Raw genomic sequence first — 13,248 nt, 5'->3', positions numbered from 1 at the left:
CAGTAAGTGGCTATATGATGTATTTGAATTATTAATTATTAATGTTATTCTTAGAAAATTAAAGAATGATAATTGCTGTACATATTTGAGATTTATTCTATTTTGTTTTTGTTTTTCAGTTGATAACATCACATGCGATACGGGTACAAACACCTCCCCGTCATATCCCGGGGGTCGTGGAAGTAACATTGTCGTATAAATCAAAACAGTTCTGTAAAGGAGCACCTGGTAGATTTGTTTATACAGGTAATGATACTCACAACCTGGGTTTGTTTTACAGGTCACTTAATAATACCTTCAAACTAAATCATAATACAAAATGGTGCAATAGAAGAAGCTACTGGAGGAGTTGAGAAAACTACTTTCATCTCAATCGTTTACCATTTGTAAAACATATGTATGCTGGTGACCTTGTGCTGTTGTTTTTTTTTTTTGGTCGGGTTGTTGTCTCTTTGACAATTTCCCCATTTCCATTCTCAATTTTATTTGTGCAGGCTAACACATTTGTTGTCTCATTGACATATATGCATCTTTTCTTCAATTAAAAAACGTCTTCGATACGTTATACTGCACTGTTTAGATGTATACTGGTGTCACATATTTGAGTACCCCATATTCCCTTTATTCATATATTGTTGGAGTTTAATAAAACGAAAATGATACAAAACTTTACAAATTGGTAATAAATGTACTTTTTAATAAACTCTAATCTCAAATATACAGTTTTGAAGCATTATGTCAAAAAAAGAATATTTTAACTTTTCAATAAATACAACAGCTTTGTCGCGAAGAATCTTTATCATAATTGATTGTGAAAATGTGCAATGGTTGTAAAGGATTCGTATCTGATCGCCATTATATAGGATATATGGATTTTCATCAACTTTTAAAAGCATTTGTACATTAGTTCTAGCCAAAGGAAAAGATTACACGTGTGGTTTTCCTTTAAGCATGAGTCTAATACTTTGATTAAAAGTGAAGATTTGAAATATTGTTTTCAAGAAACTCTTTAATAAGGAGATTTTACACATTTATCGTTTTCCACTGTAAAAGTTAACTGTCATTAGGTGTGAACAACTCATCAGCACATTTGGAGCGACATCATCCAATGATTGGTATATCAAGAATATTAGACTTCGATCGTCCGATCACCATATGGGTTATTAATTTATTGTCATGTGGAATAAAATATTCCATTTCTAAATGACATGTGAATTTTCACTGGTGTAAAAATCATCCATCAAATTGACATACCCCCAATTCCTAAAGTCAGATTCGTAAACGCAACCGAAGTTTCGTATTAACGGTTAAAATTGGGTAAACCGACTCCGGGAAAACTTTAAACGATAATGGGTTTACTAGAAGGTTTTAACGCCTTTATGATTTAGCTTAAAGAACATGTTCTCCAATAACATGGACATGTACTACCGGTCTAGCCAAATAATCCCTCTGTATTTTAATCATGCAATCTTGTGTGTCATCGTGATTCCGTGTAATACTGTGAGTAGATTCCTATCAATGTCCCATTCATCTGCCCGTGTTTGGAGGTGCTAAAAGCCATAATTATCTTTCAAGCGAAAATGGAACATATTTTCAATCGAATATGAATTTGATTCTGCGATTGAAAGAACATTTGTTTTCTTCGTGTTTGATGGATGGCATTACAATAGTATCGGATCAAATTCATAACGATCAAAACAAATAAAAATACTAAAATACAATATGGTTAACGTCTACGTACTTAATTGTCAATTGATTCTTCATAGGCAAGATGAAAATACTTATATAATGTGAATAATTCTTATCCTCTTATTTTGCAAATTTGGGGATTTCCAAGTTTGCTTGTATCTTAAGCATATTTTAAGATAGTTGTTAATACAAAGGTCATTTGCGACATCAGTAAGGAAATAAGTAAATTTTATTTAAAGTCGGCATATATATATATATATATATATACGAAATAGCAGACAAAACATGAGCTATGGTGAGCTCTTATCCGACTATCACATAAACAAATCATGCAGCATATTTTTATTTGATGAACAATTAATGAGAAATAGTTTTATACAGACAAAACATGAGTGTATTGTTCATTTTTGTTATTTCTTGTAGCTTTGACGGAACCAACAATTGACTATGGCTTCCAGCGATTGATGAAACTTGTACCGAGACATCCGGGCGACCCAGAAAGATTGCCTAAAGTGAGTTTTTCTACAGCAGCTTGTAATCATCATTGTGTTTCTATGATATTTTATATCTTAAAAGGCCGGTACAATTGCTTCTGTAGTAACCTAATTACATTATTCAGAATCGCTAAGTTGGCAGTAGACATATATGGTGTATTCCATAAGCTAATAATCAATTATTAATTAATTTAATTGGTTATTCTATTTAAACTCAATTTTGCACGTGTCATTAAAGTGTCGTTTATCAGCGTCCCATCTCTATAATGGAACCCTATTAACTATTTATAGACATGGTATTGTGAGCATTCTGGGTTCTGGCGATTTATTATGTTACATGATTATTGATAAAACTACACGCAGATACTTGTCATACTGTTGACATTTTACATTTGACATATTAGTTTGTTGTTACACTTTACGTTTTTATACTTTATGTTCTCACCATATTTACGTTTATCCACTGATCTCACATGATTCCTTTGAAGTATGTCCCTCACACATACAGATATATGTAAACGTTTATGTTTATTTAGGCATTGCCATAATCTTTATAAAATTTCATATATTTCACATTATTTTTTGTGTCCCCTTTCTATGAGTCTACTGATTATGTTTGTGCCTCTCTATTAAAACAATATACATTTTGTTGAATGGATCATAATTGAACCATATCGAAGAAGACAAAAGAATAACATAACAATTCGATAGAAAGAGAGAGACTAATAAACTTAAGATGTGAAATCTAAGTAGAAGTTTATCTAATTGAAATACTTAAATTATCATATTAGAATGATTCATTTTACAGATTTACAGAATATGTTAAACCTAAAATATGATAATATGGTGCCATGCTTATCGTGATGAAGCAGTTTTGAAAAGTGTACGATTGTTTTATTTCAGGAAATAGTGCTAAAACGTGCGGCTGACTTGGCTGAAGCTTTATATAGCATGCCTAGAAATCCCAACCAGATACTACCACCTCCCAGATCTCCAGCGATCAACAATAGCTCACCAATGTCTAGTTTTAACACTTATACTGGCCAATTAGCTGTCAGTGTTCAAGATCCGGGTAGTCAATGGGAAGAAGGTGAGGTCTTTTTCAAAATTTGGTGCAAATACCATATTCCTTATGTCATTAAACACGAATAATTTTCTGTAAAATCGACTGTTTGTATTATGTGAAAAGCGAATAAAAGCGAAATTCGACAAAGCATGCATTTTCATTACCAAACTATTATAAGCCTGGTATCTTTGATAATGTTTTTTGTTGTTATCCTTGAACTTATATTTGACGAAGTTAAGCAACCATCAATCAATCAACCTAACAATATTTTCTTTACATCGTAGTCAAAATAACGGAATTTAATGCAACTTTCATCTAAGTGAGAGGTTTAGCTAGCTATAAATCCAGGTTTAAGTCAGAAAATTTGACAGTTGTTATTCATTCGTTTGATGTGTTTGATCTTTTGATTTTGCCATTGGTTTTGGACTTTCCGTTTTGAATTTTTCTCGGAGTTCAGTTTTTTTTTTTATTTTACTTTTTTCTATGAACCCTTTTTGTCTGACCTAATCTCCAATACTATTTTCTTGCAGGATATTCACGGGGACAGTCTTCTAGTGTTTCACCCAGAGGTTATACATCTAACGGCTCAACACCACACAGTAATGGTAGTAGTTATGGCTCTACTGCCATGAATGGTTACCATCCCACTGGGGGATTAGGTAATATGGGTAGGTATTTTTTCTCCCTTTAACATTATTTCATTGTGCAGGGTATACATTAAATCTATTGATTGTTTACCTTTTGGTAAAAACTGTCACGGAGTTGGTAAGAACCTTTTAAAATCAAACAATTTATACCAAACTAAAGATACGAATGGCGCTTTATATCGTGACAGTGATCGAGAAGTAAATTCTATAAAATTTGGCATTTTTTTTCTGAAATACATTTTCATTTCTTATATATAATAGATCGAGACAAAATGTATTATTGCAGAAAGTAAAAATAAAAATCTAAATCCAAGAAGCCACTCATCCTCCTTTTTAATCCCCATTTAGCAGAATTGTTTATGTACCTGTTCCATGGATGACAAATATTTTTAATGGTTAACTTAATTCATTTTATCGACTGTCTAAACCAGGGCAAAACCTTCAGGATATTTTACTCTTTATTTGATGAAAAAGAAAGATATCAAATATAAACGACTCCATATTTTATAAGATGACATTTACCATTACAGATTATAAAATTATTGAAAACTCCAAACAATGGGATATCGTTTTAATCATTCAAAAATACATAAGCAATACTATCAGCTGTAGTATTTATTACCAATATTGTTCTTGGACGAAGACTTTCTATAAAAGAAACCTGTAAAACAGACTTGACTGAATGATAACAATAAATGCAAATTGCCATTTCAATAAATTAAGAATCTTTGGTCAATATTATCAATGTTGTTCAAACAAAATTATTTAGAATTTATTTGGTTTGAATACCGACACTATCTGTAGCATACAAATGTATTAACTATTGTATTCGAGAATAGAGGGGATCCCTTGTGTTTTGTGTTTTATTAGCTAGCAAACAAGTTTGTTAGTTAGGAAGAAATCATTAGGGAATCGTGATGACATTGGTCATTAACTAATACGGAAACTGTATTTATGACTTTAGGTTAAATATTGTGTTAGGGGTCGATACATTGTCACTAACTTCACACTATGGAAAGTATAAAAAATCTCATCAAATCCTAATATTTTGTCAAATGGTAGGCTCTAATAAATTGTCAATCAAGTTGTGGTGGGGACAAAGAAGAAAGGAAGGAACGAGCTTTTGTAGATTGGTAATTGAATTGATGTTATTATTTGAAAAACAGTAACATCGGCAGTGTTTTTATATTTAAAAAAAAATAATATGAAAGTTCCAAAGGGGCAATAAAAGCATAGGTCGAATGATTGAACATTTCTGTATAATAAATAAGAATTAGTTTAAAAATCTATTAATAGTTATTTCGAAAGTAAGCATGCCACCTTTAGAGCTATGCAGAATTTTCTCATGATCAAAAGTTTATATTCAAACATAATGCTCTGTACCAAAGTTTTTTTTTATAACTGTTGTGCTATCTGTAACTTTACGTTTATCTGTAGTGTTGTAGTTTGTTTGTCCTTTCCTCTTTTAACTGTTTTCTTTTTGTTTTCCACAGTTGCACCCTCACAATCACCCTCCCTGCCCCACTCTAACTCTCATGGCGGAAGTGGAATATTCTCATTTTCACCAGCCAATATGGTCCACGCGGTGAAACAGAAAAGTGCATTTTTCCCAGTGATGAGACCAGGTTCTGGTTATAGCCCACCTATGGCAAGTACTCTGCCCAATGGGTGGGCCCAGACAATGATAAATGTTAGTATATTTAGTTATAAATCTTTTTCTTTTTTCAGTACATCGCAGTTTTTATCAATTTACAAAGTATACCATATTTATTTATTTATTTGGTAAGAAATCAGAAGGCAAGTTATCTCAATATTTTTTTTTTCTACAGTTTTCATCACTTTGTGTTATGAACATATTGGCTGCGAGTTTTCCATTTCTCTTTTGCATGAAGCTGAACAAATATAATATAAACTGTTCCTCCTTTCTAATTAGCATGAAGCAAGAAAAATACAATGAAAGCTGTTCCTCTTAATATAACTCCTTTTTTAACCTCTCATAAATTTAGCTGTTGCATGACCTTAACAAACATTTGTTTTTTTGTATTTTTGCCAGTACTAAACATCTATTCGTTGTTACTGTTGAAATATAATAAATATTCATTTACTAAGATTTTATTTGTTTGTTTACAGGAATGAGTGGTATAGTAGGATCTCCATTTTCTGCAGTAAATCCTTTTGCTCTACCAACTTGTAATGGACAAACTTATGGTAGTTCGATAATTTCAGCTGCAAAATAATCAGATATGTGGATTTCAGTGGTTGGTCAGCATAAGAGAAAGTTTTTATTAAGTCGGAGTGAGTTTCGCTTAATACTGATTCTACAAATGGCAAACGTGGAGTTACAGAACGGTTTGGAAGGTGAGAAGGTGTCCAAGAAGCAAATTGCCTTAAATGATATAACAAAATTTGCTCAGAAACAGTGCAACTGTAATCAAATGTCTCATTATATAGTCCATTTTTATGAACATATGCATGTAAATACACATATTTAAAGCAGTCTATGCTGTCAGATAAATGACATTTTTAAACCATATTTATAATTATATCTGAATGAATATTGAAGATCAGTGCTAACTGTGTCAGACTCCTTGAGACATTTTCACTCAAATTTATTATTGTGATATTGTTTGAACAAATACTCCTAATGTATTTTTATGTTTATATTTATATTATGTATATTTTGTTGATATTTTGTCCTCTAGTCTTGCTAAACAAAGAGTGTCTAGTCAATTTTACTTGTATTATTAATGTTATTTTTATTATGATCGTAATGTATGGCCAATTTTCATACAAAGTGCAATGAATATGTATATTAGCTTTTTAAATCTACAGTTAAATAAATGCCAATCTAGTCTGTTTTAATATTTGCATTAAAACTGATGAATACCTATTTGAATATTAATTTAAGTTACATGAAAAATGTCTCAATTGTCAAACTAAAAGACAGTGTGAACATTGTTTCATTTTGATTTGAGAAGTGGTTGTGATTAGCTTCAACTTCAATTAGTTAAGCAAAGAGAGTCCCAGTAAACTTAAATATAATGCTTTTTCATTGTGTGTTTTCTTTGTTATTTTTTTTTTATACAATTCTTTCACACCAAGACAACTAAATTGAAGAAAAGTAAGAAAAAATTAACATATTCAAGTTAGTTTAATTTTCTTCCGTCCATAGTTATTCCGGTCTTAAATGATTTGGAAGAATTACGCATCATTTGAGCTGTGGACAAATACGACATGTATGTACATGTCACAGTTTTTGGTACGTTTGGTGATAGTCTTTTATAAAGAATTGAAGTACTGAGTAAATATATAGTTCAATACATTAATTAAAGAGTATTCATACCCAAATATTCTATTGATTGATATTGAAAATGTTTATGAAGAGGTAAGTAATCTCTTAAGATAGAATATTTAATTCGTTATCTCAACTCGAAATCTGCATTGAGATAGATGTTACAATTTAGGGGTGTGAATTTTTTTAGAATATGTAATGATTTCTGTTTTTTTGCAATGTGAGCATATAGACTATTTTAATTTATTATAAGAAACCCATTGAAGACAGTACTCAGGATTCATAGTTTAACGTCACTGTCAGATGTCATTGTATACTTTAACAATTTTTATGGAGACAAATTAAAGAAAAAATATCTTATAGTGAGTCATATTTCTCTGTCAATAGAATTATTTGAATCAAAACATGTACAACAAACATATAACAACGAAAACATACGTAGTGTAAATTTAAGAATTCAGACACAAAGACACCATTGCTATGGTCAAGAACATTGCACATGCATTATCTTGTACACTGTACATATATATATACATAGTAAATAACAAAGCTATGACTAAAATATATTTTAAAAAAAATACACAGATAACATATATCTTGAAAACTCTAGCTGTAAATACATGTAAGTTACAACCAATCATAACACTTATAAAACAATCAACTTTTACATCACTATTTAAGAGATTTGATATAGTTTCACTTTGTTTGGTCTAAATAGAGTTGAAGGGAAACAATACCAAGAGAGCTTGTATAACACATAAGTTAGTATCTATGATGAGTTTATTTAGAAGAAAAATACATGACGACAAGAACAAGAACAAAAATCATACAGAAGTCCACAAAACTTTACAAAGACAACTATTGAGCACACAAATACAAATAAAAAACGGAAGTTTCTTGAATCCAGGAGAATCCGGCCTTGAAGTCATAAAACTTTCGAGTCATTTTTTTGTTCTCATACTCCAAAATCAACCAATCAAAATGGTGGATTTCATTTTTCGAGCATGAATTTTGAGCTCCGAGCACTGAGCAAAGTTTTATAACTTCAAGCCATGAGGAGTTCCTGTTCAACATTAGCTCCCGCCGTGATACTCCTATTAAACGTTGATGATATTAATCACGTATGGTAATTAGACATCAAACGATAGCTGATTAGTAAATGTGTTTAGTCTAAAACTACAAAACATCAACAAATAAAAGACCAAAATATGACTAAAAATGAAATTACCGATTTCTTTGACGGATGATATACAAGACGTCACCTGCCATTTTAATAAATTTACAATCACAATGTTCAAAATATACGAAACTCGAAAATTTCCTACCACAGGCAAATTATCTGGAGTTGGCTTTCATCTTATTTTATAAGAACATCACTGACGAGTTATATGTAGACGATACGCTCTTCGGACGACCAAATTATAAGCTAGTATCTTATCAGAAAAAAAACCCATTGCAATATAAAATAACAAACAGAAGTATTTCTGACAAAAAGTCCATTCTCTCAAGCTGTATTACGTGAATATTGGCAAAAGCATTCTTGATCTTTCAAACGAATTTTCCAACCGGGGATCCCCAGTCACGGCTGGTAATCTACACACGCAGAACATTTGGTTCTGCAATGAAAACCTTGAGAGGAGTTTCCGGTTGTGCTTGAGTGGAGCAATTATCACCGCTTTAAATGATATAGACATTTCTAAATCTCAATTTTCTTATTCGACTGATCAAAATATTGAAAATCGAAGAATGCTATGCTGTGGTGAATACTTTAACGAAGAGATACATGTATCATTTACTGTTGTACGTGGAGTTGAACTCCTACAAAAGTCACTTGCCGCACGAGATTTTGCCTAAAAAGTGACATTTAAATTTTGAAATGGTTCTATTTACAGACCTACAAGTTCAAATTTACTTTTTATTCGGTCAATGGGTATGAATGTCGATTTGGGCGGCGTGTACGCTGTCCGGTGTTGATCGACATCTTAATAAATCTAAAAACTTCATATTTTTATTATGTCATGCGGGAGGAGATCGGTTCTGATTGAGGACATCGTGAATGCGTGAGGGGACGTAAAATCATAATATTATTTCATAACTATGAGTCTTTGAAAGTTGCCTATATGTGGTCAGATTGTTCATGAAAAAACACATTTGTGTGCATAAACAAAATTAGTGAAATAGAATTTATAAATATATTGTGGGAAGATATGTTTTACGAACAATAAAAGGAAAAAATATGTCAACGATTTGTTTCTAGCTACAAATAAAAGTTGAAAAATTTCATATCAGCCCATCAGCCCAGTATATATTTTTTACGAAAAGAGTTAACTCCCCTTATATTGCGTATTTTTAAAAAAAATGAATGGCTAAAACACAAATTATGATATTTGTTTGAAAATTTTGATTTATACAATACATTACAAAAATTTCTGTACATGAATAAACAGTCTAATCAATAAATTGCAAATATGTCTCCTATAAAGGCAACAGTAGTAAACCGCTGTTCGAAATTTATAAATTGATTGAGAAAAACAAATTCGGACTAAAAACTAAAACTGAGGAAAACACATCAAATATAAGAGGAAAACTACGACACAACAGAAACACAAGTTAACATTAAACTTTAACACACACACTTGGCACAGGACATTTTAAGAAAAAATGGTGGGATGAACCCGGTTTTGTGGCATGCCAAACCTCCCGCTTCTACGGCAATGGTAAATATATCATTTAAAGACAACACTACATGACAGGACTACAATAAAAATATAAATGAGAGAACATATAGGACAGAGACACACGCCAATTATAGATAACAAAAGGTACCAGGTTAAAAAAAAGACTTAGACGCGTCTTTCGTCCACACAAGGCTTACCAGGGACGCTAAGATAAAAGTTCGAAAGCCAATACAGGTACATTAAGGAACAAAAGTTTCAAAAAGTTGTGCCTAATACGGTTAGGCCTGGAATAATAACATCTTTGTTATTTCGAATAATTCATAATTTTGCAACCAGTGAAGTTTTATAGGATAAGATTTACAATACTGATATAACAGTGAAAATTAAAACATTAATTAATATCAAATTGTGGTGGTAAACTATACCGATTACTTGCCCAAATCCAAGAATTTGGAGACATATTTGAAATTTATTGGTTAGACTTTTATTCATAAAAAGAAAACTTGGTGATTTATTGTTATTTCAAAATTCTATCTAATAATTTTTATTTATGCACACAAAGGTCCAGTAAGACCCCTTTTTGGCCCCAAAATATAGCAGTTTTACAAAATTGTTAAAATGTAAACTTAGCACTCACACCACATCTTCCTATATCTATTAGTTATTTATTGGATAAAAGAATGCTTCTGCTACATAAATATAGGCTGTTTTTGACAATACAATGCACATATATTGGGTAGTTGCACCATTACGTCCTGCTTAATTACTGAAATCTCCACAATTCTAGCGTTTTAGTTAATTTTTGACGGTTTCCGTGTAAAACGAAAGTGACCGCATTCGTGTTTATCCTTAATATTGAAATGTAAGTTGTATTTCATGATAATACATAACATATATAAAGGTTGTGGATGAACACGGATGCGGCCACTTCCATTTTTCACAAAAAAAACATCTGAAAAGTGACATTTTCCGGCATATTTGGTAGTTTTTCATATTTCAGCTTGAATCGGATCGTTTCTTGTGTCTAAATCAGTTAAAATCTTTCACATAAACTAATTGAATCAAATGAAATAGACCCGTAAGTAATTAAAATATGGTCAAAATCTTTCAAAAGATGAACCTGAAATTTGAGGCCAAAATCAGTCCTTACCGGACCTACTCCTTTGTTTTTTCATAAACAATCAAACAATATCAAGGCAACTTTCAACGACTGATGGCTTATATATACAGATATAGTTCCAAGTCCCCTCACGCATTCACGATGTCCTCAATCCGAACCGATCCCCTCACGCATGACAAAATGAAAATATGAGGTTTTTAGATTTATTAAGATGTCTATCAACACCGGATAGCGTACACACCGCCCAAAACGACATTCATACCCATTGACCGAATAAAAAGTAAATTTGAACTTGTAGGTCTGTTAATAGAATCATTTCGAAATCTAAATGTCACTTTTTTCGGCAAATTATCTTGCGACAACTGATTTTGTAGGAGTTCAACTCCACGTACAACAGTAAATGATACATGTATCTCTTCGTTAAAGTATTCACCACAGCATAGCATTCTCCTATATTCAATATTTTGATCAGTCGAATAAGAAAATTGCGATTTAGAAATGTGTATACCCTTTGAAGCGGTGACAATTGCTCCACTCAAGGACAACCGGAAAATCCTCTCACGGTTTTCATTGCAGAACCAAATGTTCTGCGTGTGTAGATTACCAGCCGTGCAGTACGGTTTACGTCAAGTAAGGACTTGGAAAACCGCTGAAAGTGAAGCACTGCCCTATGTCTATTATTGTCTGTATGTGCATTAAATACACGACAACAGACTTCCCACCTTTTACTCTTAATTACCACATGTAGACACACTGTTTCCATCTAAGAAATAAATCAAAAAAGGAATTACCAAAATATCAGAAAGTACACCAAGAATTCTAAATAATGAGATATGTGTATATGGCTGCCTATAAAACAACTACCCAACTGACACCAACGTAAGATGATGTAAACAATTAGAGTTCACTGTGCAACCTTCAACTATGAACAAAATCATAGCCATATAATCAAGATATAAAAGATCAAATCATGGTAATATGTGAAAAGTAAAATCACAAAAACACTAAACTCCAAAAAAAAATCAAAACGGAAAGTCCCTATTCAAATGGCAAAAACAGAAGCTCAAACACATCAAACGAATGTATAACAACTGCCATATTTCTGACTTGGTGCAGTCATTTTCTTATGTAAAAATTATGTATTAAACCTCGTTTATAGCTAGATAAACCTCTCACTTGTATGACAGTCGCATCAAATATCATTATATTGATAACGATGAGTGAACAAAACAAACAGACAATATAGATAAAAATTTCAAAAATAGGGTTACAGCAGTCAACATTGTGTTATAATCTTAATCACTGTAAAACAAACAAAGATGTACAAAAAGGCATACAGACAGAGAATATTGTCAACAAATGGATGACAAAAATACAAAATGTGTATAAGTACAGAGCCACGTCATATGTATCAAAGAAACACAAAAAGGGATATAGATGTACCGGACCATATGAGTATTTGGATCATATGCGTTTAGTCATGGCCATATGGGTATATACTCATGAAATCCAACCATAAGCGTATGGTCGGGGTAATTAACAAGTTTAACATAGGTTATGATTCTTTTAGTTGTGACGTCATTAAAAAGACGCTATAAAAGGTTATTGTATAAATGCTGTAATCAAAGCGGCAGAAAATGGGATGAAGGGGTATGCAGTTTCCTAAATTAGGGTGTATATGAAATAGAAGTTTGAAGCTGCTCTGATAATTTTATGAACTTTTAAACAAGAAATCAACTGTTAGTAGTTATCAACGGTACCAGGATTATAATTTAATACGCCAGACGCGCGTTTTGTCTACATAAGACTCACCAGAGACGCTCAGATCAAAATAGTTATAAAGCCAAAACAAGTACTCAGTTGAAAAGCATTGAGAACCCAAAATCCCAAAACGTTGTGCCAAATACGGCTAAGGTAATTTATTCCTAGAATGAGAAAATCCATATTTATTTTTGAAAAATTCAATGTTTTGTAACAGAAAATTTAAACAAATGACCATATAATTCATATTCATGTCAACTCCGAAGTGCAACTACTGGGCTATTGATACCCTCGGGGACGAAACGTCAACCTGCAGTGGCATTGACCCAGTGGTGTAAATAGGTATCAAAGGTACCAGGATTATAATTTAATACGCCAGAGGTGCGTTTTGTCTACATAAGACTCACCAGTGACGTTCAGATCAGTTATAAAGCCAAACATCGGAATGGCCCAAGACCTCGATATCGCTGCATGCAGCTGCTAAGAAGGCTAGCTTTTCAC

The 13,248-nt window shown here is 32.1% G+C and overlaps 1 protein-coding gene across 3 annotated transcripts in view; it reads left to right on the top strand.

Annotated features, from left to right (window-relative positions):
* Positions 1 to 7,548, top strand: part of LOC134714985 (transcription factor COE1-like) — a 31,019-nt gene extending 23,471 nt beyond the window's left edge. For 2 of the 3 annotated variants that reach the window (XM_063576780.1, XM_063576779.1), the window contains 6 exons: positions 120 to 246; positions 2,113 to 2,201; positions 3,087 to 3,273; positions 3,780 to 3,917; positions 5,390 to 5,586; positions 6,027 to 7,548. In XM_063576780.1, coding sequence (XP_063432850.1) covers positions 120 to 246; positions 2,113 to 2,201; positions 3,087 to 3,273; positions 3,780 to 3,917; positions 5,390 to 5,586; positions 6,027 to 6,032 — 744 coding nt within the window. In that variant the 3' untranslated portion in view covers positions 6,033 to 7,548. The remainder of the gene's footprint in view (positions 1 to 119; positions 247 to 2,112; positions 2,202 to 3,086; positions 3,274 to 3,779; positions 3,918 to 5,389; positions 5,587 to 6,026) is intronic. The other variant, XM_063576781.1, reaches the window with a different exon arrangement.
* Positions 7,549 to 13,248: the final 5,700 nt, after the last annotated feature.

The sequence above is a fragment of the Mytilus trossulus genome, chromosome 4, assembly GCF_036588685.1.
Source record: "Mytilus trossulus isolate FHL-02 chromosome 4, PNRI_Mtr1.1.1.hap1, whole genome shotgun sequence".
In the NCBI taxonomy this organism is placed as follows: domain Eukaryota; kingdom Metazoa; phylum Mollusca; class Bivalvia; order Mytilida; family Mytilidae; genus Mytilus; species Mytilus trossulus.
Note: the sequence above shows the minus strand (reverse complement) of the source record. Positions and strands in the feature narration are given on the sequence as shown.